General features: G+C 50.6%; 2 protein-coding genes across 2 annotated transcripts in view; one reads left to right on the plus strand and one right to left on the minus strand.

Annotated features, from left to right (window-relative positions):
* The window catches only part of LOC142499998 (dynein axonemal heavy chain 11-like), a 362,984-nt gene that overhangs the window by 190,351 nt on the left and 148,028 nt on the right, over positions 1 to 24,605 (plus strand). Inside the window, exon 53 of the mRNA XM_075610053.1 lies at positions 18,423 to 18,546. Within this exon, the coding sequence (XP_075466168.1) occupies positions 18,423 to 18,546 (124 nt within the window). The remainder of the gene's footprint in view (positions 1 to 18,422; positions 18,547 to 24,605) is intronic.
* LOC142499545 (uncharacterized) lies at positions 19,656 to 23,647 on the minus strand. The gene has a single exon (XM_075609044.1). The coding sequence runs from the start codon at positions 22,008 to 22,010 to the stop codon at positions 20,169 to 20,171; it is 1,842 nt and encodes a 613-aa protein (XP_075465159.1). The 5' UTR covers positions 22,011 to 23,647; the 3' UTR covers positions 19,656 to 20,168.

The raw sequence follows: 24,605 nt of genomic DNA on the forward strand, positions 1-24,605 counted from the left end.
TGGCCTCCAATCCTACCGGCGTCCTCCTGTTGATCAAAGGGATATTGTTCAGTCTAGCAAAAGTCTCATCAATGAAATTACCTGCAGAACCGGAGTCAATGAACGCTCGTGCCTGAGTGTGAAACCCCTCTCCAGAAAGTATAATGGGCAAGATTATCCTGGTGGGAAGAATGCTCTGGACGATGGGAGAAAGTGTCAATATTCCCAACGAAACTCTCCGGGATCTCATTGGGAGCTGGCGTTTCCCGGTTTGTGAGGACACTGGGGTACAGCGTGACCGGAATTGCCACAGTACATGCAAAGACCGGCCTTGCGCCGACGCTGTTTCTCAGCAGGAGACAGCCTGTTGCCTCCCAACTGCATGGGTTCTGGAATGTCCCCGGAAGGAGGTAACGGAGCCACGAAGGAGGGAGCAAGAGTTCTTGAAACCCGTTGACGGTAATGAGAACGCTCGTATCTCCGCTCCAGCAGACGCTGATCCACACGAATGGACAGAGCGATCAACTCCTCCAGGTTAGTGGGACGATCTCGCGCGGCAAGCTCATCCTTTAGGGTTTCAGACAGACCTTGCCAGAATGCAGAAGATAGGGCCTCATTATTCCAACCTGTCTCAGCAGCAAGAGTGCGGAACTCCACTGCATACACGGCAACCGAACGATCTCCCTGGGTTATGTGGTGAAGAGCAGAAGCTGCCGTTAACCTCCGTGCGGGAGTATCGAAGACTCTTCGGAATTCCTCGACGAAGAGATCGATGTCCTGTGTGATAGCACCCTGTTGTTCCCAAATGGGGGAGGCCCACGCCAGTGCCTGGTCGGTGAGAAGGGAGTAGATGTAGCCAACCCTGGAGACAGAAGACACAAAGCGAGAGGGAGAGAGCCGAAATTGGACGAGACATTGGTTAATGAAACCCCGGCATCCTTGGGGATCCCCCGCATAGTGTCTGGGAGGTGGAATTCGTGGTTCCGGGGCAGACGGAGGTGTCGGAGCAGGACTAGCCGGTACAGGAGCTGCCATGGGTGAAGGTTGCTGAGTGAGGGCTCGAACCTGAAGAGTAAGGGCATGGACGCTTTGCTGCAACTTCTCCGTCCGTTTATCTGCTTGGTCTAAATAAGTCTCTAGTCTGGAAAACAGAGCAGTATGGGCGTTTAAAGTGCGCTCCACCTCAGCGGGGTCCATGTTTGTTGGGCTGAGCATAATGTAAGGATGTGCTCACCACAAACGAGACGGGACCGCGGTGCTGAGGTGGGATAGGAAATAACGCCACCCACAGCCACGAGGGCACGTCTTGATTGAAGAGTGGTCTGGGATTCCGGATCGGGTTAGGAGAGGTACGGTAGGTAGAGAGGCCGTTAGCCAAGTCCGGGGTTTGAGAGAGGGACGTTGTCGTTTACCGTAAGCCAGGATCGGGATGCCAGAGGTGCGGAGAGTCGTGTAGCCGTACGCCGAGCTCGGGATGCCAGAGGTACAGGAAGACGTAGCGGAGGCCGGTTCAGTTCACGAGGAAGTCTGCGAAATAGAATAAGGAGGCAGAGAGAGGTGAGAACAACTGGTTCTATGCTCAGCCAACGAGTCAGTGACTCTGCAAGGTATATATAAGAGAGAGGATCCAATAGCAGCGCAGCAAGGTGGAGGTGTGTGGAAAGGCCAGGTTACAGCAGGTATAGGTCCAGAAGGAGTCCCAGGGGAGGAGCCATAAAGCCCAGCAGCCTGACTGTATTTGGTAATGGCCATCAAAAGAGGTGTTGTGCCTTTAAGAGGCGGGAGCGCCTCCGTGTGGCCGCGCCTCCGTGAATCAGTGCCATCGGCTGCGTGCGCGGACCCACGCCCTGCTCCGAGAGCAGAAGAGAGAGGAAGACGTGCGCGCGCGCGCATAGGAGGAACAGCTGTCGGCGGCTTGCCTCCGGAGTCCACGTGCGCCGCGGGAGACCCAGACGGAGCTGCAGGTAAGTGAGGAGCACGCCGTGAGCGGCGTGACTCCAGAATCCTCACAGTATGTCCGTGTCTACAGAGGGTATCACCCAGGAAACTATCTAGCTCCCGGGCAGGGATAATGGGGATCGAGGAGTCCACCGACTCCATGGTGCCAGAGGACTCCCCTCTGAGCCCCAACTCCCCAGGCTCCTCTTGGCTGGAGAATTCAAGACCCCCGTCCTTCTCTGCGGGGGCCTCTCTCAGCCCTAGATTGGATCCCCTCCTCGGTGTTTCCACGAGGGGGTCCACTGTGCTCTCCACCTCCATCCCCGAGTCAGGATGTTCAGGGGCAGCTGGTGGCGACATGGCAGAGGCAGTGGTCTCCCGAGAGTCCTCGGGGGCCACAGAAGCACACGTGCCACGGGTGTTCGCATCACCCGTGGGAGGGCACTCACCAACCGCGGGAGGGCCCTCACCATCCGCAGGAGGGCCTCCACCGTCCGCGGGAGGGCCCTCACTATCCGCGGGAGGGCCCCCACCATCCGCGGGAGGGCCCCCTCCATCCGCGGGAGGGCTCTCACCAACCATGGCGGGGCACTCCTTAGCAAGGGCTTCATAGGGAGGGTCTTTCCCATCGTTCACTCCCAACAAAATGCCTGCCCAAAACTCTGCACCAAGAGGGTTCAGGTCAGACAGCTCCCAGATGTAATCGGAAGTGCTCACCCTCCAAACCCTCATCCACGGGGGTCAGCCCTAACCCATCTCCTTCCTCTGGTGACGCAAACCGGGGCTTTTTATCCCTATGTGCGTCGCCGAAGGCGGTACAGCCGGAGGGGGATCTTGGCTGGCTCTGAAGATAGGTGCATTCGGCATGTCAAATTCACCGAAGCACAATTCTCCGGGGGACACTCTCCAACCGAGAGGGGCGTTGGGAGGCTCCCCAACGTCCCCAGAGGTGTCGGGTACCTCCAGCTGCATTCCTTCCAGAAATTCGAGGGGGGGGGGCTGTACATTTGTGGGATCCGACTTACACTGGTTAATCCCAACCAGTGGGCCGGACAGGACCACCTTGTGCGGAACTGATTTTTCTTTCCGCTTCCGAGACTTCAGAGGGTAAACGGAATATGGTTCACCCTCAACCTCCTCAATCACCCTCTTATTGGTTTTAGATTTGCTCTTCCTGGGGATTGATTTCCCAGGAGAGGGTGCCGCTGTCTCCATAGCAGGAGTTTCCTCCCGCTCCCCTTCACCCTGTACGGTGCTTACAATGGGGTTAGGGGGTTCTTGGGGGGGAACAGAGACAGAAGGTGACTGTTGTGGGGTGACTTTGTTTATTCCCCCTCTTTTTTGGGAGGAGAGGTTCAGATGTCACTGTTTGAGTTGCGACAGTGACATCTTCTGTGGTCCCAAGGGGGACCTGGGCCCTCGAGATCTTTTCCTTCTCCCTCTGTTCTTTGGGGAGAGGTTCAGATGTCACTGTTTGAGATGGGGCAGTGACATCTTCTGCGGTCCCAGAGGTGGCCTGGGCCTTCGAGGGCTTTTCCCTCTCTCTCTTTCTTTGGGGGAGAGGTGTAGACCCCCTCTCCTTCCTTCCGCTCTCCAGGAAGAGGTGCAGAAGTCACTGTTCCGGATGGGACAGCGACATCTCCTGCGGTCTCAGGAGGGGCCTGGGCCCTTGAGGGCCCCGCTGTGGTGGGCACAGCGGTACCGGGTGTCTTGGCAGAGGGAGGGGTGGGTGCAGGAGTTGGGATGGGTCCTCTATTCCCTTTGAGGCAACTCCTACGAGTGTGCCCCAGCTCCTTGCACAGATAACATCTAACACCCTCCGTGCCATAAAACACAGTATATGCTATGCCCTCGTAGGGCACCCTAAACGAACCCTCCACAGATTCAGTGCTCCCTGGCAGCAGCAGTTGTACCTGCCGCCTAAATGAGAGTACATGCCTCAGCACCCTATCTCTGCAGCCCAAAGATAATTTTATTATGGGTGACTTAATGTCTCCCAGGGCTTGCAGGTATGGCTTCATGAGGCTATCTGGGATGAAGGGGGGCACATTAGAAAGAATGACCTTTGTGCCTAACCCCTCCATGGGTTCTATAGGGATGTATTTCCCCCCTACACTGATGCCTTTCTGCACCAGGGTGTGAGTGGCAGCCAGCGTACGGAGGAAGAAATCGCCCCTCCCATACATTTTGCTGGCCGCCACCACAGCAGAGGGACGCCTGTAACTGCCACATGCGCCCATGTTTGAACTGGGACTGCAGGGGTTACGCTGCTAACAGGTGCTGGGGGAGGCGTGGCCAGGGCACTGGAAGGACCAGGCCTAGGGCTGTGACTAAGAGTGTTGCTCCTAGGGGCCACAGTTTTTGGTGTTTTGTATCCGGGCGTCGCCCCCGTTGCCGCACTTGTCCTATTCCCCTTTCCAGGCATGATAACAAATAAGCCTCTAAGTCAGGGGAGAGTATTGCTTAGGGAGAGAGATATTTGAGAGAAACTGTCCCTTTAAGAAGAGATCTCTCTGCAAGGGAAAAAAACAGCAGCTTTTAAAACCTGCTGCAGTTTTAAATCTTTTTCCCCTTATTATTTACTCTCTCTCTGTTGTAATAAGCAAACACCACAATTTTACAAGTCTTTAGAGAAAAGACACAGAGCTCTCAATTGCAAGTGAGAAAAGGAATCAGGCTTAAGAAAAACAAAAGAGTGAAATTGGAAGTTTAAACAACCAGTAAAAACCTCCAGTAGTGAGGGAGGAGAGAGGGGGTGAGACTGCAGTTTTCCAGCCAGCTAAACTGCAGCTATGCTGGGTTAAACGCTCTGCAGCCCCTGGGTGAAAACCAAAAACGATTTTTAAGCCTGAAAATGCACCCAAAACCCTCTATAAAACTCCCAGTATACTCACAGTATACTCCCCCACAGATCCACAGCAAAATATAACAAATAAAGAAAGAATAAAGCTGATTCCTTACCAAATGCCTGGGAGCTCTGTACATACACTTCTGAGTGAAGCAGCCTATTTTGATCTGGTTCAATACTGATTGGCCGGCGAAGCCGGCCAATTCAGTTAAACAGCAATTCTATTTGTTGCCAAGTAGAACAAAGAAAAACCAGTCAAACAAATATATAAGGGAATCAACAAGTGCACTGTAAAAAATGCACTTAAAAAAGAAGGGTTAACTCAGAAGAACCCATGATGGGGGATACCGAGCAGAGCACCCCGCCTAACGCCCACTGGGAGGCAAACTCCGAAACTGTCCCAGCGGACTCGGCGTACGTGAACTCTGCCCGAATACGGGAGTGCACCAGTGCCCGGAACACTGCCACGATGTTCGTTGGGACCCCCCTCTCCAAACGCTGCTTCCTGGTCTTGTAAATGGCTACCTTAGCCACTGCCAGGAGCAGGTTGACTAGGAGATCCCTAGGCTTATTGTCTCGGGACACTGGGCACCCAAAAATAAAATGATGAGGAGAGAAGTTTAACCAGAACTGCAGGAGAAGGCTCCTCAAGAAGGACAAAAGGGGCTGCAGTCTGGCGCAACTCAAATAAATGTGAAATACGGACTCCCGCTCGCCACAGAAAGGACAGGCGGCGGGGGAGTCCGTGAAGTGTGCCAAATTCTCTCCTGTGCTCAGTGCACCGTGGAGGACCCTCCAACTCAAATCCCCGGCGGGACGGGGAACCAAAGCTGAATAGAGCTCTCTCCACCGGGGTCTCTCGCCCTCGTTCCCAAAAAATACCCGCCTCAAGATGGTATCTGGGCGGGTGACAAGGGCGAGGTAGTGCACTATATGGAGCACCAGAGAATACAGGACTTTCCTCGGCATGCCGCGAAAACATGCCGGGGACATATCCCCCAACCTGCTGAGGTTTGGGGAGATAGGAGCCCGAGGGGGTTGCCTTGGTTTGGGTTCCACGCAAAGATCCGGAGAGCTAGGATTGAAAGGTTGACAAGGCTCTCCGCTCTGCAATACCCCCTCGATGAAGGTGCGTGAGTCGGGGTGGATGGCATCTTTAATCTCCTGGATCAAACGACGAGGGACGCGGGCAGTAAGCAGACCCATACGGGGCGCGAGCTCCTCTGCTCCTACCCAGTCCCGCCGCTCATAGTCCAGGAGATCCCCGACTCTGGTCACCTGCGCCAGGATTAGCCGGCGATAAATAGAGGGTGAATCCAACATCCGAGCCCCCACTGCCGGATTATACAGCAGGGGCTCAGCGAGGAAATCAACCCCCACCGCCTGTTCATTCCTGGTCGCGGAGACCAGTTTCCAGGCCTTCAGTAAGTCCCGGTAGTATGCCGGCAGCACCGAGAGGTTTCTACCTAAACCCTCGGGCCTGATGAAAAAAAGTTGCCGGTCATACCTCATATTGCGCAGCTGGCGAAAGAAAAAGGTCGCCAGCTGACACCACTGCGGAGACGGATCTGCGAATAGGTATCTCTGCAGGTACTGGAGGTGGAAAGTGTGTAACTGGGAGCGGACACACACCACTCCCTGTCCACCCTCCTCCAAAGGGAGACACGCAACTCCCGCAGAGACCCAATGCTTCCCCATCCAGAGAAAATCCATCAATCTCCTCTGGATCTTATTGATAAATTCGGGGGGCGGACCCATGGCTATCAGCCGGTGCCAAAGCTGACTGGCCACCAGCTGATTAATCACCAGGGTCCTTCCCCTAAGGGAAAGCATTCTCGACAGATACACCCATGACCCCAGACGAGCAATGACCCGTTCTTCAAGATCACTGAAGTTTTCTGGGGCCGGGTCCTCCGCAGCAGACAGGTAGACTCCCAGATACTTGAGAGTATCGCTCTCCCACGAGACATTCAGAAACGTGGGGGGCAAAGAGTCCACCTGTAAGGGACCCACCAATATGCCGGAGCACTTGGACCAGTTGATCCGAGCAGAAGAGGCCGCGGTGTAGACCTCTTGGCACCGCTCTAGATCATCTAGGTCCTGGGCCACGAGGAGCACGTCATCGGCATAAGCCGACAGGACTACTCACATGTCGGGCTCCCGCAGCACCAGCCCGGTGAGCCGCCTCCTCAGTAGGCAGAGGAAGGGCTCAATGGCCAGCGCGTACAGTTGCCCAGACAGGGGGCACCCTTGACGTACTCCCTGACCAAACACAAATGGTGCCGTCAGGGACCAGTTGATCTTCACCAGACACTCTGCAGAGGCGTACAGCATCTGGAGAAAGCCTACAAATTGTGGGCCGAAGCCAAACGCCCGCAGGGTCTGCATAAGGTAACGGTGATCCACTCTGTCAAACGCCTTCTCCAGATCTAGGGACAGGAAGGCGAGTGATAGACCAGTCCTCTGCGCGTAGTGCATCAGGTCCCGGACCAGAAAAATGTTGTCATGATTGCTCCGGCCCGGGACAGTATAGGACTGGTCGGGGTGAATCACCTCTGCCAGCACGGACTTGAGCCTCAGCGAAAGCGCTTTGGCTACGATCTTATAGTCCGTGCTGAGCAGTGAGACCGGTCGCCAATTAGAGATCTGACGGAGATCCCCCTTCTTCGGCAGTAAAGACAGTATTGCCCGCCGACACGAAAATGGCATCTCACCGATCTCAAGGGCTTCGGCTAGGACCTCGGTGAAATCAGGTCCCAGCATCTCCCAGAAAAACCGGAAGAACTCCGAAGTCAGCCCGTCTAGCCCCGGCGCTTTTCCGCGGGACATGAGACTGAGGGCTTCAGAGAGCTCGGCCAGAGTCAAAGGTAACTTAAGCCGCTCCCTTCCATCCTCACTGACCGTGGGAAGCCCCTCCCATAAGACCCTGCATTTATCTGGCTGGATGGACTCCAGAGAGAAAAGATCTACATAGAATCTCCGTGTTCTGTCCCGGATGCTCTCCGGGTCAGTCAGAGGGGTACCGTCCTCTGCCAACAGGCATGTGATATGTCTACGGTTTCCCCTCTTTTTCTCCAGCGCGTAGAAGAGGCGCGACCCGCGATCCATCTCTCGAAGGAAGTTGATGCGGGATCGCACATACGCCCCCCGAGCTCTCCGATCTTCCAAGTCCCGGAGAACGCACTTCCTCTCCACATACATACTCTGCAGGTATTGGTCTCCTGCCACAGACAGCCGCTTCTCGAGATCGAGCACCTCCTCCCTGAGGGCCTCGATCTCAGCATCGCGCCGCCCGCTGGCACCTTTTGTGTACTCCTGACACACGAGGCGCAGATGAACCTTGCCCACGTCCCACCACTGCTCTAACGTGGCAAAGTCTGACCTGCAACCTCTCCAGGCCATCCAAAAGTCTCGGACCGTCGTCGCAAACCCCTTGTCCTCCAACAACGTATTGTTGAAGTGCCAATATGCGGCCGAGGGTGCTGCAGGTAGCAGCGTCACCGTCACGGACGCACAATTGTGGTCCGAAAACGGCGCCAGCCTAATGGCACTGGACTGGGCTCGTGACAGGCTGTGGCTGGAAATATACAGCCTGTCGATCCAGGACCAGGACATCCGTTCACCCCTAAACACCCTAACATGGGTGAACTCAGTGGATGCCTCAGGATGTTGTTCTCGCCAGACGTCTACCAAGGAGTAGCGGGTGATGACCTCCCGCAATGCCAACGCAGAACACGGGTGTGGCTCCGGACCATTCCAGTCTTTCCGAGCCTCGAGGGTACAGTTAAAATCACCCCCGAGCACCACGTATTCGACCGCGTCGACTGTCTCCAGGTATTCAGACATTCTGACGAAGAACTGCCTTCTCAGGGGTCCGGTGGCAGGAGCATACACGTTCAGGAAATTAAACGTGTAGTCCTCGTGTCGGACCCTGATATGCAACAGGCGACCTGGAACAACAGCTTTGGCAAGCAGCAGCTCAGGTTGAAAGGATTCAGAGAACAGGGTCACCACTCCACAAGATGTCGAAGTGAGGTGGCTGAAAAAGACCTTGCCTCGCCACTCCAGATGCCAGCTGGCTTCAGCCTCTGGAGTGGTATGGGTTTCCTGCAGGAAACTCACAGAATACTTTCCCTTTTGTAAAAAGGAGAGTACCTGGAACCTGCGAAACCCATCCTTACATCCATTTACGTTTAGCGTACCGATGCTCAAAGCCATTGGTAATCAAGAGTCTTGCTTCCCATAGGCGCTCAGGGTACTATACCCCGAGAAGCCTTTACGTGCTCTCGCAACACTTTGTTAAACTTTAGGACCCGAGTATGTACGATAGTCCCGGAAAGTTTGGCCTTGTGGTTAGCCTTGATATATACTCTGAGGGAGTGGAGAATGACCGAAGCATCCTTCCACCTCTCAAGGGCCAACTGCACCTTTGTATGTCCGTGTCTACAGAGGGTATCATCCAGGAAACTATCTAGCTCCCGGGCAGGGATAATGGGGATCGAGGAGCCCACCGACTCCATGGTGCCAGAGGACTCCCCTCTGAGCCCCAACTCCCCAGGCTCCTCTTGGCTGGAGAATTCAAGACCCCCGTCCTTCTCTGCGGGGGCCTCTCTCAGCCCTAGATTGGATCCCCTCCTCGGTGTTTCCATGAGGGGGTCCACTGTGCTCTCTACCTCCATCCCGAGTCAGGATGTTCAGGGGCAGCTGGTGGCGACATGGCAGAGGCAGTGGTCTCCCGAGAGTCCTCGGGGGCCACAGAAGCACACGTGCCATGGGTGTTTGCATCACCCGCGGGAGGGCCCTCACCATCCGCGGGAGGGCCCCCACCTTCCGCGGGAGGGCCCCCACCTTCCGCGGGAGGGCCCTCACCATCCGCGGGAGGGCCCCCACCAGCTGCGGGAGGGCACCCACCATCCGCGGGAGGGCTCTCACCAACCATGGGGGGGCACTCCTTAGCAAGGGCTTCATAGGGAGGGTCTTTCCCAGCGTTCACTCCCAACAAAGTGCCTGCCCAAAACTCTGCACCAAGAGGGTTCAGGTCAGACAACTCCCAGATGTAATCGGAAGTGCTCACCACAACACCCTCCAAACCCTCATCTACGGGGGTCAGCCCTAACCCATCTCCTTCCTCTGGTGACGCAAACCGGGGCTTTTTATCCCTATGTGCGTCACCCGCAGGCGGTACAGCCGGAGGGGGATCTTGGCTGGCTCTGAAGATAGGTGCATTCGGCATGTCAAATTCACCGAAGCACAATTCTCCGGGGGACGCTCTGCAACCGAGAGGGGCGCTGGGAGGCTCCCCAACGTCCCCAGAGGTGTCGGGTACCTCCAGCTGCATTCCTTCCAGAAATTCGAGGGGGGGGCTGTACATTTTTGGGATCCGGCTTACACTGGTTAATCCCAACCAGTGGGCCGGACAGGACCACCTTGTGCGGAACTGATTTTTCTTTCCGCTTCCGAGACTTCAGAGGGTAAACGTAATATGGTTTACCCTCCTCAAGCTCCTCAATCACCCTCTTATTGGTTTTAGATTTGCTCTTCCTGGGGATTGATTTCCCAGGAGAGGGTTACGCTGTCTCCATAGCAGGAGTTTCCTCCCGCTCCCCTTCACCCTGTACGGTGCTTACAATGGGGTTAGGGGGTTCTTGGGGGGGACAGCGACAGAGGGTGACTGTTGTGGGGTTACTTTGTTCTTCCCCCTCTTTTTTGGGAGGAGAGGTTCAGATGTCACTGTTTGAGTTGCGACAGTGACATCTTCTGTGGTCCCAGGAGGGACCTGGGCCCTCGAGATCTTTTCCTTCTCCCTCTGTTCTTTGGGGAGAGGTTCAGATGTCACTGTTTGAGATGGGGCAGTGACATCTTCTGCGGTCCCAGAGGTGGCCTGGGCCTTCGAGGGGTTTTCCCTCTCTCTCTTTCTTTGGGGGAGAGGTGTAGACGTCACTGTCCGAGATGGGGCAGCGACATCTCCTGTGGTCCCAGCGGGGGCCTGGGCCCCCGAGGGCTCTGCTGCAGTTGGCGCAGCGGCACAGGGTGTTTCCTCCTGGGGGGAGACAGCGCTAACAGAGGCTGGCCGCTCCAGGGCGACCCCCTCTCCTTCCTTCCGCTCTCCAGGAAGAGGTGCAGAAGTCACTGTTCCGGATGGGACAGCGACATCTCCTGCGGTCTCAGGAGGGACCTGGGCCCTTGAGGGCCCCGCAGTGGTGGGCACAGCAGTACCAGGTGTCTTGGCAGAGGGAGGGGTGGGTGCAGGAGTTGGGATGGGTCCTATGTTCCCTTTGATGCAACTCCTATGAGTGTGCCCCAGCTCTCTGCACAGATAACATCTAACCCCCTCCATGCCATAAAACACAGTGTATGCTATGCCCTCGTAGAGCACCCTAAATGAACCCTCCACAGATTCAGTGCTCCCCAGCAGCAGCAGTTGTACCTGCCGCCTAAATGAGAGTACATGCCTCAGCGCCCTATCTCTGCAGCCCAAAGATAATTTTATTATGGGGGACTTAATGTCTCCCAGAGCTTGCAGGTACGGCTTCATGAGGCAATCTGGGATGAAGGGGGGCACATTTGACAGAATGACCTTTGTGCCTAACCCCTCCATGGGTTCTATAGGGATATATTTCCCCCCTACACTGATGCCTTTCTGCACCAGGGTGTGAGTGGCAGCCAGCGTACGGTGGAAGAAAATGCCCCTCCCTTACATTTTGCTGGCCGCCACCACAGCAGAGGGACCCACCACATAAGCCACAGCCCTCACATATATCTCTATGTTTAGGCCAGGTGACATTGGGCACCTCACCCCAAGCTTCCTGCTCAGACAGGGCGTGGCCCCAGCATTGTTGTTGCTGGGGTCAACACCTGTAACTGCCACATGCGCCCATGTATGAACTGGGACTGCAGGGGTTACGCTGCTAACAGGTGCTGGGGGAGGCGTGGCCAGGGCACTGGAAGGACCAGGCCTAGGGCTGTGACTAAGAGTGTTGCTCCTATATAAATGTATATATTTCTTGTCTTTGCTAGATAATCTAAGTTTCACCTGTGTATTCATGATTGTATTATTGTTTTTATAATATAATTCATTATATTTTGGATTGCTTATCATGTAAGTGCTAACATATAAGAATTTTTCATTTTTAAGTAATTTTAAACCTTTTGGTAAATGTTTATATACTATATATAAAAAATCAGTGTAACATTTAAGGCATTTTTAGATTGTTATGCAATATATATTTTATTATTCCTTATCACACAGTGTATTATTAACTCATTTATAGCAGTATAATTTATGAATTTATGTTATTACAATATATGGCAATATATCTTTACTGGAGAGTCCGTTTTTATTATTTATTTTTATAAATATTTATATATATTAGAATCAATTGATATAATAGCCCAAATTGATTTGTTTTAAGTTTAATTACAATTCTATTAAGCTATGGCTCGTTTCTAGGGGAGGTACCATCACCTATTACAACTACCAATCAAGATTGAGACCCTCCAGTACTTATACATTTCCATTCTTGTTCAGGGACATTCCCTTTGATAAAGTTGCATTTGTTGCGACGAAACGCGTCAGGGACGTACCTTGCGACACTACGTCATCACGTTGTGTGTATCCTTTACGGCCGAGGAGCACATGGAATTATATGAAGGCCAACTCTGATACCAGACTGTTTTGGAGGATTTTTAGTGAACCGGAGAGACAGTGCTGTTTGGGAGACTGGTTCCTGTTGTTCATGGACTCCGTATCTGCTGCGGTTTTGGACCTGCCTGGTGGTGATTATTAATCACATACTGCCTATTTATATCTTGTACATTGTGAGTGTTTTTAATCCGCCCACCCATCCTTCCCTACATTAAATGTTACAGTATCACACTATGGGGCGTGCGCTCTCTGTTTTGTTTTTCTCATAGATTTTGCTGTGGAACTGGTTAATCCATTTGAGAGCTGCCGTGGGCCCCTGGATCCTGTACTTTGTCCTGTTATACCTGTCAGGGCTCTTCTCTAGGGTTTGAACATTGGACTTTAATTTTGTGATAATATCTATATTAGTGTTCTATTTAGTACAATATTGTTTATTGATTATTAATTATTTAATAGGTTGTTTTGATATCACATGTTGTTATTTGAATTTGCATTCATATTATTATATCTTTTGGCGCTACTTTTTTTCTTTTTTATATATATATTGTGATATATTGAAGCAAAAGGTGTTTGAGGGGAGGTACATAGGACACAGCACCTTCCAGGGTGTGTTCCCTTCACTCTCACCTGAGCCCTAATTAATGAGCTTCAAGGTTAAAAGGCACACACACAGACAGCCCTGTGAGATACTGCAACGGGAAGCTGCAGGTACAGTGTCTAAAGTGGGGAAGGAACTTAGTTTTCCCCACTGGTAGTTAGGGACTAAGCTGTATTAGTCAGAACTCTGAAAAAGAGTTAGGCTTTTGTTTATGTTTTATCTTATAAGTTAACCCTGCTCCTGCTTTGTACCGGACAAATAAACCCTCCTGTGCATCAACACTACGTTTCCCTGCCTTTGATCTGGATAAAAGAGACTGCAACATGGTGGGGACATCACAATTGGTGGAGTTTAATGTGGGCAGTCCACAAGGCAGTGAAAGTGGAAAATGGAGGCGTTTCTATCCTCGCTCCAGTACAAGCAAACAGAAAATGCTGCTATTCTGTTGCGGGGTTTGCAGGAGATGTCAACATCCCATAATGAGAGCTTAGAACAGATTACAAAGTTACAAACGGAAAGTACTGCGGCGTTAGTAGAGCAGATGGCGCTGTCCCTACATCAGACGCTAAAAGATGAACAACACGAGGCGCAACTTCGCCTACACCAGGAGCTCCGAGTCTTGGGGGAGAAAATTACCGCCCAGACTAGCGTGGCCCCACAGGTCGCTCACCAGGTAAAATCGTACCTTATTCAGAAGATGACGATGGACGATGACGTTGAGGCGTACCTGTCAATTTTCGAGCGCACCGCAGCACGCGAAGGATGGCCAGTTGAGCAGTGGACTGGAATAATTGCTCCTTTCCTGGTGCGGGACTCGCAAAAGGCCTATTATGACTTGGAGCCAGAGCAGACGGAAAACTATGAAACCCTGAAGGCTGAGATTATGGCACGGCTAGGTGTCACTGTCGCAGTTCGGGCGCAGCGATTCCACTCCTGGCGTTATGATGCAGAAAAGGCTCCCCGCTCCCAAATCTACGACCTCATCCACTCTGCGCGGAAATGGCTCCAGCCTGACGAATGTACAGCCGCCGCCATCGTCGAAAGGGTCGTCATAGACCGGTTCCTGCGGGGTCTTCCTCGCACCGTCCAGAAGTGGGTCAGCCAGAATGAACCCCAAAGCGCAGAGCAGTTGGTCGCTTTAGTGGAACGCCACTTTGCTGCTGAGAAGATGGCCCGGAATACAAGTCCCGACGAGTTTCCCGGTCGCAGGTCACCGCACATCAGGAGGTCCGGTAAGACTGTTCCTCGGCCTAGTGGCCCACAGGGACTCATAGACTCCCATAAAGGAGATGGAAATCCCACGGCCCATAGAAGGGACTCTAGACCCACTCCTTCCAATAGACTGGAGAAAAAACCCTGACCCAGTTTTGGGAAGTACACTGAGTGCTACAAATGTCATGAACTTGGACATGTGGCAGCAGTTTGCCCTATGAACCTTGACCGAATGCAATGTGACATTTCTGTAGGGTATTTTTCGGGCGGGGTTCCTGCTGTTAAACAGACTGTGATAGAGAAAGGTCATTTAGAGAGGAATAGGATGTGTGAAGTCAAAATAGATGGGATACCTGTAAGTGCAATGCTCGACACTGGTAGTACAGTTACGTTGGTCGCTGCACATCTAGTCCAGTCTGGGTTTCTACCAGGGGTCTCCTTACAAGTAACCTGTATCCATAGGGATGATCGCACTTACCCGGCTGCACGAGTGTACATAGAAAACCCCATTGGCCCAGTACAGCATCAGGTCGGAGTAGTGCCGAATCTGATGTATGAGGTACTAGTGGGTCAGGATTTCCCAGGGGAACTGTGGGAAAGGAAGTCTGATTGTGTTCAGGATGTGCCCTTGAGGTCTGAGGTTCCCGATCCAGTAGACCTTGGTTCTGTGTTAGAGGTTATGGCAGGTGAAGGACCTGAGGTTGAGGACACTCCAGAACTAGATTTTCAGGATTTACAGGTTGCTCCCGTAAAGTTTGCCTCTGCCCAACTAGACGATTTGACGTCTGTAAACGCCAAAGCCACAGTAGTGAGCATAAATGGGGTACCAGTTAATCCTGAGGTTACGCCATCACCACCCTACTTTAACTACAACAATGACCCTGATAGGTTAGAGCAGTTACTGGTACCAATGCCCTTTAGAAGTCAGGTAATGGACCTGGCCCATAGCCATGTCCTGGGAGAACACCTAGGGGTAAAGAAAACCACTGATAGAATAAAGGCGCGATTTTACTGGCCGGGTCTACACAAAGACGTAGAACGTTATTGTGAGACATGTCCAGAGTGTCAAATGACCTCACCAGTAAAATCGTTCCGTATTCCGTTAGTACCCTTGCCCATTATTGAAGTTCCTTTTGAACGTATCGGAATGGATCTGGTAGGCCCATTACCAAAGTCAGCACGGGGCCATCAACACATTCTAGTCATTGTAGACTATGCCACAAGATATCCGGAAGCGGTTCCCCTCCGGAATACATCCGCTAAAGGCATAGCCAAAGAATTAATGTTGTTGTTTACTCGGGTTGGGATCCCCAAGGAAATATTAACAGACCAAGGAACCCCTTTTATGTCCCGGGTTACGAAAGAGCTATGCAGGTTGTTGAATATCAAACATTTACACACCTCGGTCTATCACCCGCAAACCGACGGCCTAGTGGAGCGGTTTAACAAGACTCTTAAACATATGTTACGGAAGGCCATAGACCGAGATGGTAAAAACTGGGATTTTCTCTTGCCATATTTATTGTTTGCCGTAAGAGAAGTCCCTCAGGCATCTACAGGTTACTCCCCTTTTGAGTTGTTGTATGGGAGACACCCACGAGGTATACTGGATATGCTCAAAGAGACCTGGGAAACAGAGTCAACACCCCACCGTAGCATAATCGAGCATATTTCCCAGATGCAGGATCGCATTGCAGCAGTGTTGCCGATTGTGCGACAACACATGCAGCAAGCCCAGAGTTCACAGCAGAACTCTTATAACCGGAATGCCAGACTTAGGGTGTTTGGGCCGGGAGATAAGGTGTTAGTGCTGGTACCTACAGTAGAATGTAAATTTTTGGCCACCTGGCGGGGACCCTACGAAGTCCTAGAAAGAGTAGGAGAGGTCAATTATAGAGTTAGTCAGCCCGGGAGGAGGAAGCCAGAACAGTTATATCATGTGAATCTCCTAAAGCCCTGGAAAGAGAGGGAAGCGTTGGTTACTGTAGTTCAGACTATACCATCTAGGAAACCTTCTGTTCCTGAAGTGAAAGTTGCTGACACCTTGTCTGGCCCTCAGAAGCAGGTGGTAAAGGAGTTTCTTGTGCGCAATGCCCGAGTTTTCTCCCCTGTACCCGGGAGAACCTCGGTTATTGAGCATAACACCCATACAGAACCTGGGAAGGTCATACATCTTAAACCCTATAGACTACCTGAGGCTAGGCGACAGGCCGTTAAAGAGGAGGTACAGAAAATGTTGGACCTCGACGTAATCGAGGAGTCATTCAGTAACTGGTCGAGCCCTATCGTGCTGGTTCCGAAACCGGATGGCTCGATCAGGTTCTGTAATGATTTTAGGAAACTAAATGCAGTCTCCAAATTTGATACATACCCTATGCCACGGGTAGACGAACTGATAGACAGGGTAGGTGATGCCCGATACTTAACTACCCTTGATCTGACTAAGGGGTATTGGCAGGTACCTCTAACACAGGCTGCTAAAGAGAAAACGGCATTTTCCACACCAGGCGGGCAATACCAATATAAGGTCCTACCCTTCGATCTACATGGGGCTCCAGCAACCTTTCAGAGATTGATGGACCGGGTTTTGAAGTCCCATACAGACTATGCCGCGAGCTACCTATATGATGTGATCATTCACAGTAATGACTGGGACTCTCACCTGGAAAAGGTACAGGCAGTTTTAGACTCCCTGGAGGAAGCGGGTCTGACGGCAAACCCTGCTAAGTGTGCCATCGGTTTAGAAGAGACCAAGTACTTAGGGTATACGGTTGGTAGAGGGCTTGTGAAACCACAGGTGGCAAAGCTGAAGACAATTAGGGAATGGCCGAGACCAGTTACTAAGAAACAGGTTAAAGCCTTCCTCGGCCTGGCCGGTTACTACCGTCGCTTTATACCAGACTTTGCCACCCTCTCAACCCCTCTCTCTGACCTAACGAAAGGGAAGAGTTCAGTCATGGTGAAGTGGTCTGACCAGGCGGAGAAAGCTTTCCAAAGCTTAAAAGACGCCTTATGTGCTCATCCCGTCCTGATCACCCCAGACTTCACCAGGGAATTTCAGGTTCAGTGTGACGCTTCCGATGTAGGGATAGGAGCGGTCCTGTCACAAAGAGTCGGAGCGGAGGAACACCCCATCATATATATCAGCCGAAAGCTAACTGTCCATGAGAAGAGATATGCCGTAGTTGAGAAAGAGGGCTTGGCCATCAAATGGGCGTTAGAGACTCTAAAATATTATTTAATAGGGAGAAAATTTACCCTAATAACCGACCATGCACCCTTAAAGTACATGCAACAAAATAAGGAAAAGAATGCTCGGGTAACTCGCTGGTTTTTGAGTCTCCAGGGGTTCCAGTTCACAGTTGAACACAGGCCAGGCTCCAAACATGGAAATGCTGATGCATTGTCCCGAGTATACACCTCCCTATTTTCAAGTGCTCACCCGATAACGATTGAGCAATGGGGGGGGGGATATGTGATATATTGAAGCAAAAGGTGTTTGAGGGGAGGTACATAGGACCCAGCACCTTCCAGGGTGTGTTCCCTTCACTCTCACCTGAGCCCTAATTAATGAGCTTCAAGGTTAAAAGGCACACACACAGACAGCCCTGTGAGATACTGCAAAGGGAAGCTGCAGGTACAGTGTCTAAAGTGGGGAAGGAACTTAGTTTTCCCCACTGGTAGTTAGGGACTAAGCTGTATTAGTCAGAACTCTGAAAAAGAGTTAGGCTTTTGTTTATGTTTTATCTTATAAGTTAACCCTGCTCCTGCTTTGTACCGGACAAATAAACCCTCCTGTGCATCAACACTACGTTTCCCTGCCTTTGATCTGGATAAAAGAGACTGCAACGTGGTGGGGACATCACAATATATATATATATATATATATATATATATATATATATATATATATATATATATATATATATATATATATATATATATATATATATATATATATATATATATATATATATATTTTCAACTTAATTTTTATTGACATATTCAATCATACAATGGAGTAGGAACGGGTTTGGGTTACAAAAGAAAAAAAGGGGGGGGGGAGGGACGACCAGGAGTCTGTTGAGTGTACATATTATCGACTGAGCTGAGAGAAATTACAGACAAGGTATCTTTGATAACAAAATAGCAACGTTATATAATTTTCAATTAAAGCAGGATTGTATTTTATCTCTTTATAGAGCGACATAGCTACACTGTACTTCAAAGTAGGAGTGAAAAACATTGGTACTGTGTTTCTGCACACGGATGCTCAGATACCTGATGAACGGTTCCTCGTTCTAATTAATGACATGCTGGCTTCAGGTAAGTTCAGGGGGTTTCTTCCAGTTACAAAACGGCATTTGTGACCAAGCAGTTAAAAAACACCCCGGGCTCTCTATGCATCAACGTAATGTGTGTTTAGATGCACTGCTCAGGGATCAGAGCTGCAGCGTATGTAAGTAGTTTCTTACATCTGATGCAGAATTTTAGTCTTGCACCATTTCACATATGGCTGATATTTTTTGGCAAGTACAGGCAATCCTCGGTTATCCAACGGAAGCCGTTCTGGAAGTAGCGTTGGATAGTGAAACCGTTGTAACGTGAGTCCCATGTTAATCAGTGGCGGTGAGCGTTGGATAACGCATTCCGGCGTCGGAAAACGGCCCGTAGGGTTGCATTGTAAAGCGTTGGATATGCCATTCGTTGCAAAGTGAAACGTTGGATAGCGAGGACTACCTGTACATTAATTGGAGCAAAATATTTTGATACATGGTCAAGCATGAAGATGTCCCGGTTTTATGACAAAATTGCCTCAATATATAGTCCCGGATTATTTAAAAAATAACTTTGCATTTTTCTTTTTCATTGTGTACATTATACAGCAAATACAAATACCACTTGTGAGCATATTCACATGTCTCAGACAGGTGTGCAACCCTGCTTTTTTCCACTGCTGCTAGGGATTCTGGGAAATGACATGACAATGAGCACACACAGTGTCACCTTTTATATCCAATCCATTTTAATATGGCACCCTGTAAGCTTATGCCTGCCACATTTCACAGCTTTTCAGCACAGGCTGCTACTTTGCATGTCATTTCCTAGTATCCTTGGCTCCAGTGGAAGCACTGTATGCTAAGACAGGGGGTGCGCAAACTGGGGTGGGAGATTTTGCTGGAGGGGGGGGGGGGGCACGGGCGGTTGCAGAGACCCCGCGCTCTTCCCCACGAAATTTAAATTAAATGCCGGGGGATTGCGTGAGGCCCCTGTAACACTTCACTTACCAGGATTCAGCCGACTGTGGCACGTCACCATGGCAACGAGGCGTCAAATGACACTGCGCGCCATGTGACGTCACACTTGTCAAATGACACCGCGGGTGACGTGACATCATGTCACGGGAGACTCCTGTGGCGGGTAGGATCTCGGTGGCCGGAACAGCACGAGCGTAGTAGGGGTCACAAGCAGAGGTCCAAGGCAGGCGGCAGGCAGCGAAGTCAGGTACAAGCAGGGGTCCGAGGCAGGCGGCAGGCAGCGAAGTTAGGTACAAGCAGAGGTCGGCAACGAGGAGACTGGAACAGGACAGGCGGGGCAGGACAGGGACTAAGAACAGGGAGCAGGGACTGAGACCGGGGAGCAGGAATAACCAGGGACAAGCCAGATTACTAGCAAGGGCTTTTACTGTGAGCAGACTCAAATACAGGTACAGGTACAGGAAACAGGTCAGGATCAAAGACAGGCATGAGCATACTGCAGGAGTCTGACTAGCAAGCAAAGGCAAAAGCAACAGACAGGAAGCAAGCTATAAAGGACAGAGACAGGAGCAACAAGAAGACAGACAGACAGAGGAACCCAGAGCCAACAGAAGACAGCAGCACACCCAGTGGACAAGGAAGCTATGGCTAGGCAGGAGGTCTAGGCAATCCTGACATTACTCCCCCCTCTCAGGAGCGTTCTCCGGACGATCCTCCAGGCTCTTCCCGGAGGCCTTGATGAAACGGCGACTCAAGGTGACCCACCTCTGGTGGCTTGTCAGTGGGCAGAGGGTACTCCAGATCATTGTCGTGCACAATCTGGAAGTTCTTCACAGATGCGTGTGTGACACGCCCGTGGAAGTTGAACACGTAAGACTGAGTGTCATCATTCCACACGGGGGCCTTATTGTGCAGCTCGATGATGTTCTCCTGACACTTGTTCTGCCATTTAGACAGCAGGCTCTCCGAATCATTGTGTGGCTGGAAAGGGATGCGCTCGTGATTGAAATTCTTTCCGGGAATGAGAACCGCCATCTTCCGGGGACCCTTAAACCCGAGGACGTTAGTTTCATAGCAAATAGCCGCCAGTTCTTGCCGGGACGCTGCATTCTCTGACTGTCCCTGAGCCCTGGCTGGGCTAACACCGCGGTCAAACACTGTAAACTTGGTCCCCATTAGGTTGGATCGGAGTTTGCCAGTAAAACTGCCCGCCTCCCGGGACATGTCGGTCGGATCAATAGATATCAAGTAGTTGGACGTTTTACTCTTCTTTCTCTTCCTCCCAGCGAGAAGAAAGAGCTTGTGGTTTTCGTCCCGCTCCAGGTGCATGTAGTAGGTGGGGTACAGTCCTCGGTCCATCACTTTCTTGTCTCGGCTGATCCGACATCTGACGGTGACACCGCGTGGCGCGGGGCGCAGAACAAACTCCTTCAGGTCGCCCACTTCCCCCACGTCTCCAGGAGGACTGAGAGGGGATGTCTCTGTGGAACCAGAGTCTGAAAGAGACTTTCTGCTGGAGGCAGAACCGGGCCGTGCTCTCCCAGACCTCTCCTCCTCCAGCGAGGCTCTGGTTATGCTCAGTGTGACCTTCAGCTCCTCATGCTGTTCTTTGGGGACACACTGGGTACTCAAATACTCTTCCAGCATCTTTATCTTGTAGGCAGTCTGGAAACTTTCCTCCTGCAATACTCGCTGTCTCTCTTCAGCATTCACCCATCTCTCCTTGGCGTCCTGCAGATGTGCACGTAGTTCTCGCAGCTGACTCTGCAGCATATTCTCTGCCTGAGTGCGCCGCTCCAGGGAGACACGTTCCTCTTGCAGCACTCTCTCTGCATTCTGCAGTGCTGTCTGCATATCCAACTTTTCCTGGGCCAACTGCTTCTTCTCCTCTTCTAATTCATGGAGTTTCTTATCTCCTTCACTGACCTGGACACAGAGATTCTTGCACTTCTGGGTTACCATTTCAAAACTGCTATTTAATCCTTCGAAGATCTCTCTCAAAGAACGTAGTTCTATGTTGAAGTGGCAATTCTTCTCCTCAGAGGCTTCCAGTTTTGCGCCAACTTGAGCCATGAAATTCTGGTACTGCGCATTATCAGCATAGGCCTTCTCCAGCTTACTTGACAGGATTACCCTGTCCCTCTCCAACTGCTCTCTTTCTTTCTCCTGGAGAACACACTTAGCAATTGCTGAAGATAGACAGCTTTGTAGTGCAATCTTGGCCTCTTGCTCCTTATCTAAACGTTCATAAAGACAATCAATCGCTTTCTGTGCAGCTTGAAGCGTCTGAGTAGGAGCATCTTTCTTCTCTTCCACTATTCTTGGGCTACGTCTGTGAGTTGCCTTAAGCTGCAGCATATCTCTTTCATCAAATGCAGACTCTGAGGTTAAATTTTCATTCTTAATTCCTTCTGCAACTTCCACAGTAATGCCTCCCTTCTTCTTCTTCTTCTTCCTTGCTTTGAGAAGTTCTGAAGAATCAGTGGTACTGTGTTCACATTTACTGCTCAAGACTGTTTGAGTGGGAGCCATAATTAAACCACACTTCCCAAGACACCAGTAAAGAGGAAATGTGTTTTTAAAACAGAAGCATTAGAATGAACAACAGGAATATTAGACACAGAGAGACACAAGATAGGAGAGCTGACCCTTAAAGACTTTAACATCAGTCACAGAGATTATAAATGCAAGGAAAAAACATAGACAGAGAAACCTGCAGTTATATCTGAATCTTTACGCATGAGGCATAGGGATATCATACAGACAGAGAAAACCTGCAGTTACATCTAAATCCTTATGCATCAGGCGTAGGGATATCATATAGACAAAGAAAACCTGCAGTTGAATCTGAAACTTTTGATATCAGGCATAGAAATATCATAGACAGCAGGAAACTAATACAGAGAAAACTTGTAGTTAGATCTGAAACTTTTGACATAGGAATATCAGACAGAGAACCCTGCAGTCAAATCTGAAACCTTTGATATCAGGCGTAGGGATATCATATGTTGCAGAGAAACAAACTTTAGGGGAACTTGCAGGTAAACCTGAAACCTTAGAACCAATCATATGAAAAACTATAGATGCAAGAAAATCAAAGCATGCAGCAACAAAATAATGGGAGCACTTTTGTCTTTTGAAATGAAGACCCTGTGAACAGCAGTAAATCAAGGTAACCGTCCTAAATAGAAATGTGAGTCTGAAAATCTGCAGTGGCCCACCCACAATGCAGAGACAATTCTTGTCCAGGTAATGAAAGTCTCAAAATGGCAAAAACAGGTACTGCAGGGAAGGGTCTTTTTTATAATAGGGAATTCTTCTCAGGGAGAAAGTGGCACAAAAAACCCTGCAGAAACCTTTGCAAAAATAAACATCTCAAAGAAAGCTGCAATAGTCGGTAGTAACAGTTCTAGTCTCAGAAAAAAAAATGTTTTTTCGTTATGAACGCAATAATTCTTGCAGAACACTTAGCAGCAACGACAAAAAAAACCTTTCAAAATCCCAACTTGGATTTCCAAAAAAGAAACGAAAGTACTTATCTTCAACCATGCGGATGTGGTCTGCTGCAGCAGGCAGGAAAGGGTGCAGGCAGAAGAAGAATCTGTTCCAGCGAGATCCAGAAGTGGCCTTTGCTTTCTGTCACGGGAGACTCCTGTGGCGGGTAGGATCTCGGTGGCCGGAACAGCACGAGCGTAGTAGGGGTCACAAGCAGAGGTCCAAGGCAGGCGGCAGGCAGCGAAGTCAGGTACAAGCAGGGGTCCGAGGCAGGCGGCAGGCAGCGAAGTTAGGTACAAGCAGAGGTCGGCAACGAGGAGACTGGAACAGGACAGGCGGGGCAGGACAGGGACTAAGAACAGGGAGCAGGGACTGAGACCGGGGAGCAGGAATAACCAGGGACAAGCCAGATTACTAGCAAGGGCTTTTACTGTGAGCAGACTCAAATACAGGTACAGGTACAGGAAACAGGTCAGGATCAAAGACAGGCATGAGCATACTGCAGGAGTCTGACTAGCAAGCAAAGGCAAAAGCAACAGACAGGAAGCAAGCTATAAAGGACAGAGACAGGAGCAACAAGAAGACAGACAGACAGAGGAACCCAGAGCCAACAGAAGACAGCAGCACACCCAGTGGACAAGGAAGCTATGGCTAGGCAGGAGGTCTAGGCAATCCTGACACATCACATGACCCTGCAGCGTAATTTGATGCGGACACCAGGTTGGTTGGGGGGGGGGGGGGTAGGGAGCACCAGAGCGGGACAATGAACACGGGGGGCGCAGCAGGAAAAGTTTGTGCTCCCCTGTGCTAAGAGATAATGGGGAAAAGCAGAGTTGCAGACCTGTCTCAGATGTGAATGTGCTCACAAGTGATATTTTTATTTACTTTACGGTGGCAGGTTTTTGTCACTATTTTACCCACCATATTTAACAAAATGTGTGGTATTTTATTGTAAAATACTTGAGGGGAAAAAAGTGCAGGTCTCCTTAAAATGAAACATGGTAACATATATTTCTAAATACTGTTGACAACATTACAAGCTACAAACATGGAGGCAGATTTGAGAGTGACCAGTAAATTGTTTCAGAAGTGGGGTGTTCGGTAAGAGAAGGAAGAGCGACCAGAGTCTTCATTGAAGCCAGTGTTGCCACCACTTCGGGTTTGACCCGGAGACTACGGGTTTCCGCCACTTATCTCCTTGCTACAGGTTGAGTTGAGTAATCTCCGGGCGGTGGCGCCAGCGGCATCTCCCCCTGCAAACCCCATCAACATGGCTGCCTCGGCGCCATAAGGCGTCCCGCTATCATGGCAACGTGCACCATTTGAATTCGAGATAAATAAGAAAAATAAATCCATAAAATAAATAAATATAAAAAATGCATTGTAAAAAGTCTCCGGGTTAGGCTTCAATGGAAGGTGGCAACCCTGATTGAAGCATAAGCAGGTTGCTGGGAGTGGATCTATGGAGACAAGGGCTGTGTACAGGAGGGATGAGAAGCCTGCTCAGATAATTGGGTAACTTGTCCAGAATGTATTTGAAGGTAAGACAGGTGGTTAATAATATAACATTATAGAAGGTACTGTACCTCAGCATCATTTTGTGTTCGTTAGGTATGTCCAACTAAACCTGGA

The sequence above is a fragment of the Ascaphus truei genome, chromosome 7 (genome assembly GCF_040206685.1).
Source record: "Ascaphus truei isolate aAscTru1 chromosome 7, aAscTru1.hap1, whole genome shotgun sequence".
Lineage (NCBI taxonomy): Eukaryota > Metazoa > Chordata > Amphibia > Anura > Ascaphidae > Ascaphus > Ascaphus truei.